Here is a 6,109-nt window from a genome sequence, read left to right on the forward strand (position 1 = left end):
TCTCTGCGGTCCGCATTTACAAGTAAAAACTTACAATGCTAACAACGTGCCTCGAATTTCTCGAAAGAGTCACACAATTCACAGTTCAGTAGACCGACAGAAACTAGCAGAATGTCAGACAACGCTAAGCGAAAGATGACCAAAACCCCTGCCGAACATCCGAAATACGAAGAGATGATTAAGACTGCTATTCTCACGTTGAAAGATCGCAACGGTTCTTCACGCCAAGCGATCGAGAAGTACGTTAAGGCCAACTACAAGGTGGGAGATACAGCATCTCATCACGTCAAGACAGCTCTGAAGAAGGGTACAGCCAATGGAACCTTCATCCACACCAAGGGAGTGGGAGCTTCAGGATCATTTAAGCTACCAAAAGAGCAGAAAAAGCCGACCAGAAAGTCTGCTGCGCCGAGTAAAAAGCCGCTGGCTAAGCCAAAGAAACCCGCTGCTACAACGAAAGCTTCCACAAAGAAACCTGCGGCCAAGAAAGAGACTTCTTCTACGAAAAACTCTTCTACAAAAAGTCCGTCATCCAAGAAAGATACGTCCAAGAAGCCTGCAGTCAAGAAGCCATCAGGCACAAAGTCACCAACAAAGCCGAAGGTAGCTGCGAAGAAACCTAGCACAAAGAAAGAAGTTAAAAAGCCGGCCGCAGTCAAGAAAGCTAAGGTGACCAAGAAGAAGTAAACGAAGAGATATCTTCGCCCGGCGTCCAGTAAACCAAACGGCTCTTTTAGGAGCCACCAAATAAACAAAAGCAATGACCAACTTGAAAAAAAAAAACAAAACATATATTTCCCTCCATATATTTGACGGAATAACAAAGTAAAACTAGGTGCAACACACACACTCGCACTCACACAGGATAAAAAAAAAAAAAAAACAGGCAATCGAAGATCAACGCCCGAAAGCTACAAAGAAAATGCTCTTGTCAATAAGACGTAAGATAGATCTCGCAAAAAAAAAAAAACCAAACAAAAGAGATCTTGAGCGTTGTTTAATAAGTTTCTCTGATGCTTGACCAGAGATGGAGTGAAACACTCGAGCGCGTGCGGAGAACGTGAACTTAGCCGTGAACTTCGGTCTAAAAAATCAAAAGAAAATAAAAACTGAAAACCGATAAGGTTGAAAAATGTCAAAGGTTCAGCATCTTGTGAAAAGTTACAAACTCTTCGGGCATAGGCTTTCTTCAGTGTGAAAACCATTACATGATACTTCGTGCGAGTGTTCATTGCAACGTAACAAACGGAAGCTAAGCGCGCGGAAACTGCCTGTTAAATTATGCGCGCGCGGAGAACATGACATTAGGTGCCACTGGCTTGTTGATTTTCGCGGGGAGTCTTATAATAGTCCACGATAAACGTTGACGGCACACGGAAAGTTTGCGTGAAAAACTGACAGGCAGCGTTCCGAGCTATCCTTTATAAAGAAAAGCATAAAGAACTTGAACTGGGCCATTCATTGCTGTAAACAGTTTTATTTTGCAAAAAAAAAAAAACACACACACACAAAAACTCTATGTATATATTTCTCTTAAATCTAATAGTTATCTCAAATCTGAAAGCTTAAAAGAAAGCCTTGTGTAGTGTGGCGATTAAAGGAGCAGAAGGGATTAATAACTAAAGAACTGACACGTTGGACATTGCTTTTTATGACATGTGGTGGCTCCTAAAGGAGCCGTTTTTGTTGTGAATCAACGCTGGAGTCGATGTTTACTTGCTGCTGGTATACTTGGTGACAGCCTTAGTGCCTTCGCTGACAGCATGCTTTGCAAGTTCTCCGGGCAGAAGCAACCTGATGGCGGTCTGGATCTCGCGGGAGCTGATGGTCGACTTCTTGTTGTAGTGCGCCAGGCGGGAAGACTCATTGGCGATACGCTCGAAGATATCATTCACAAACGAATTCATGATACCCATGGCCTTGCTAGAAATACCCGTATCGGGATGAACTTGCTTAAGGACCTTGTAGATGTAGATCGCATAGCTCTCCTTTCTCTTTCCCTTCCTCTTTTTCTTGGCCGAACCATCAACTGCCGCCGACTTAGTTTTTCCCGCTCGCTTCTCGCCTTTCTTTGCTGCTGGAACTTTCGGTGCCATGTTTATCTGGCTTCTCTGAAAAATTGTTTGGAATTCTAGATGATCCGATGAGATCAGCTTTGAACATGCCACGGTAACTTAACTGCTATTTATTACAAATTATCCAGGAGGATTAATTAGTATGCGGATCGAAATTGCCTTTCGCCGATTGGTTATTTCATTAACTGACAACTACCCATAGGCCGACGCTACCGACAGCGCATTTTGCCTGCTAATTATCTTTTGTTCGGAGTACGGCGCGGTTTTGATTGGTGCGCTTTGATCCTCTGATTTGAAGAAAAATCAAATAAAAATCCGGGTCATAGTTTCGGGCTGACTAGACTAGAACAAAATCGTTCAACTCAACTTTGCCAGAGATAACAAGCAAAGAGAACATTCAGAAAGTGAAAATGACAGGTCGAGGAAAAGGCAAAGCTCCGGGCACCAAGTCTAAGAGCCGTTCATCCCGGGCAGGACTTCAGTTTCCTGTTGGTCGTATCCATCGTCTCCTTCGCAAAGGCAACTACGGCGAGCGTGTCGGCGCAGGTGCTCCAGTCTACTTGGCTGCCGTACTGGAGTATCTGAGTGCTGAGATTCTCGAGTTAGCTGGAAATGCTGCTCGGGACAACAAGAAAACCAGGATCATCCCTCGTCACCTGCAGTTAGCCGTTCGAAACGATGAAGAGTTAAACAAACTTCTTGCTGGTGTGACTATCGCTCAGGGTGGAGTTCTTCCCAACATACAAGCAGTGCTTCTACCCAAGAAGGCGGAGAAGAAACAACATTAAGCTCCCAGCTTAATAACAAACTCAAAACGGCTCTTTTAGGAGCCACCAAATGTTGATAACAGTCATGTTCCAATACAAAGATAAGCGGCCTTATAGCAATACATCAAAGTTACCAAAAACTACCTCCTGTTAGGCATTCGCTTCAACTACAAAACAAAACTAATGAAATCAATGTAAAGTTGCCTGCAGTACACACATAGAGAAAAACACAAGGCGTACAATAATTAGGCATGCGCGCGTTGGTTTTAAACCGAAAGTCCAGTGTATTATATTTATCAGCTGGAAGTCGATAAAAGTGACTTAAAACAGTCTTAGCGAGTTAATCTCTTGTGTGACTTTCATATATATTCTCTACGGCTTTTATTACAAGATCTAATAAGTACCTACGAGTGTTCGAGACGTTGTCTAGTGGTCCTGCTCGGTTCGGCCAGGAAGGCGGCAAAAGCGAAAGAGCAATCCAAATGTCCGGCAGTAAACTTATTTACTATGTGGGTGTATTCATCATGCAGTTTGCAAATCTAGATATTCGCTGGCGCGTGCTACAGAAAGAATGCAACAGTTATGAATAAGAACTACTGCTGATTACTACAAGCCGAGATGTGTGTCATGCAATAGGAAAACCATTGTTAATGTTATACAAAGCGTGCCCGTAAGTAGTTGGGTTAGTTTACATTTTTTTGTCACCCTTATTTTATGCTTGTCATCTAATCGACAGAGTAGCGGAATAAAAACGTTCTTAACCGACTCTCAACCCGAGGAATGTTCTGGGAGAATGTTCTTAAAATCTTGGTTAATCTCAGCCTTAACGTTCTTATAAAAAAAAAAGTTATAGTTGTCTCAGTCATCTCATTTGCCTACTGAAAGACTATTCCAACTTAAAATTGTTAACAGATTGGTCTTGAAAACACACACCATAATTTAACTCTTATCTCGACGGCCTTGTTTGCAAGCGCTTAATTTGATCAACGCTCGACACCTAAAACCCAACACTTTACATACACAGAACTTTGATCAAAAAAAATGTCAGCTGTTATTGCAACTCTTAACTTCTGTTTTACATCACTAAGGTAACGCAAATTAAAGTTCAACATAGAACTGTTTGTTGCTGTTGTTAAAAATGAATCGCATTTATTGCTGGTCGGGACTTTCGTTAGACTTGTTGGCTCCTAAAGGAGCCGTTTTTTTAAGGGGGAGCTTGTAGTCAGGCACTTCCCTAACCACCAAATCCGTAGAGAGTACGTCCTTGGCGTTTGAGAGCGTAGACCACGTCCATGGCTGTCACTGTCTTTCGTTTGGCGTGCTCGGTGTAGGTCACAGCATCACGTATGACGTTCTCAAGGAAGACTTTCAGGACTCCGCGAGTCTCTTCGTAGATCAGACCAGAGATACGCTTCACACCACCGCGGCGAGCTAGACGACGGATAGCAGGCTTGGTTATGCCCTGGATGTTGTCTCTTAAAATTTTACGATGACGCTTAGCGCCGCCCTTTCCTAGACCTTTGCCTCCTTTACCGCGTCCAGACATGACTTGTTTTAGATAATCCAGTAGCGAAACTGCGAGTTAACGAACCCTGCCGACTTTGCTGGCGCTTTAGTTTGTCCAGTTGTACCTCTCGGGAAACGTAACTTTCAAAACAAAGCAAAGGCGAACGCTTTGCCGACAGTCTCATGAATATTTATACTCGGCATGCCTTACTTTGGATAACTTACTTGCCCGTTAAGGAAAACTGTTACGAGAAATTCTCATTTCTTGTTAACAAAGTCAGACTTAAACTAAACAGGAAATATATATATATCTATATCACAGTGCCCACAATTCCGTAATATTCCGCATGCTTTCGAGTCATTTTCAAATTTCTAGCAACAAGCTGCCTAAGATCGAAAGTTCAGCCGCATCTTCTTCACAACAGAAAAGCAAATTTCTCACAGCCAATCACATGCGTCATTAATCAGCCAATCGGATCACGGGCTTTCTGTTATAAATCGATTTTACTCAATGGTGGTGAAACAAATCAAAACTTTTTGATCGCTTTCAAAACGTCAAATCTCTACTTTCAGTCATGGCTCGTACCAAGCAAACGGCTCGAAAATCGACTGGTGGAAAAGCTCCTCGTAAGCAGCTAGCTACAAAAGCAGCCCGGAAGAGCGCTCCTGCTACTGGTGGTGTCAAGAAACCTCATCGTTACAGACCCGGAACAGTTGCTCTCCGAGAAATTCGCCGTTATCAGAAATCTACAGAACTACTCATCCGCAAGCTGCCTTTTCAGCGTCTTGTGCGAGAGATTGCGCAGGATTTCAAAACGGACCTGCGCTTTCAAAGCTCTGCCGTCCTAGCTCTCCAAGAGGCCAGTGAAGCCTATCTAGTGGGCTTGTTTGAGGATACCAACCTGTGCGCTATCCACGCCAAACGTGTCACCATTATGCCAAAGGATATCCAGTTGGCCAGACGAATCAGAGGCGAGCGTGCTTAAGTGAGCTTACGCTTCACATACTTAAAACTAAAACGGCTCCTTTAGGAGCCACCACTTGAAGATAAAGTCAATGACCAATAAATTGTACCCTTAACTTTTAGCAAGGTTCTGTCTTAACACGTTCCACATTTCTTTTTCTGACGTCAAAGCTGTGTTGAAAACGAACAAACAAATGAACGAAAAATCCAACAAACGAAGGATAGAACTAACGAATACGCGAACCAGTCAACAAACAGACGATGGAAAGAACTAACAAATAAACGAACCAACAAACGAAGGAAAGAACGAACAATGAGCGAAGGAACGAACGAACAAACAAACCAACGAACAAACGAAGGATAGAACTAACAAATCAACGAATAAACCAATGAAACTAACCAACCAACAAACTGACCAAACGTCAACAAAACATCAGTCCAATATCATTCTTTCTAGCGTTTCTTCGCATTAGACAGCGTTTGCCTTTACATGTCGGTCGATTCACTTCGAGTTTTATCGTGTTGTTGGAAAAAAGACTGTACCTCGGTCTCTTTAAAAAGGTTTTAATAAAGTATTTCAATGAAAAACTCAAATAAAACTGTGTACCAAGCAATTTATTCCCAAGTATTTGCATGAAAGAAACACAGAATAACAACGTCCGTTACTAACTTTGCCGGGCTTGTTCTCTCTGCGGTCCGCATTTACAAGTAAAAACTTACAATGCTAACAACGTGCCTCGAATTTCTCGAAAGAGTCACACAATTCACAGTTCAGTAGACCGACAGAAACTAGCAGA

General features: G+C 42.7%; 1 protein-coding gene across 1 annotated transcript; it reads left to right on the forward strand.

Annotated features, from left to right (window-relative positions):
• The first annotated feature begins 111 nt into the window (after positions 1–111).
• Positions 112–890, forward strand: LOC149099952 (uncharacterized). The gene has a single exon (XM_089276949.1). It carries the CDS (start codon positions 112–114, stop codon positions 685–687), a length of 576 nt encoding a protein of 191 aa, XP_089133075.1. The 3' UTR covers positions 688–890.
• The last annotated feature ends 5,219 nt before the right edge of the window (positions 891–6,109 follow it).

The sequence above is a fragment of the Orbicella faveolata genome, unplaced genomic scaffold (genome assembly GCF_042242905.1).
Source record: "Orbicella faveolata isolate gen_17 unplaced genomic scaffold, um_ofav_v1 contig_46, whole genome shotgun sequence".
Classification (NCBI taxonomy): Eukaryota; Metazoa; Cnidaria; class Anthozoa; order Scleractinia; family Merulinidae; genus Orbicella; species Orbicella faveolata.

Coding starts and splice junctions, on each gene's coding strand:
- LOC149099952 (XM_089276949.1), top strand. CDS start 112: ATGTCAGACAACGCTAAGCGAAAGATGACCAAAACCCCTGCCGAACAT.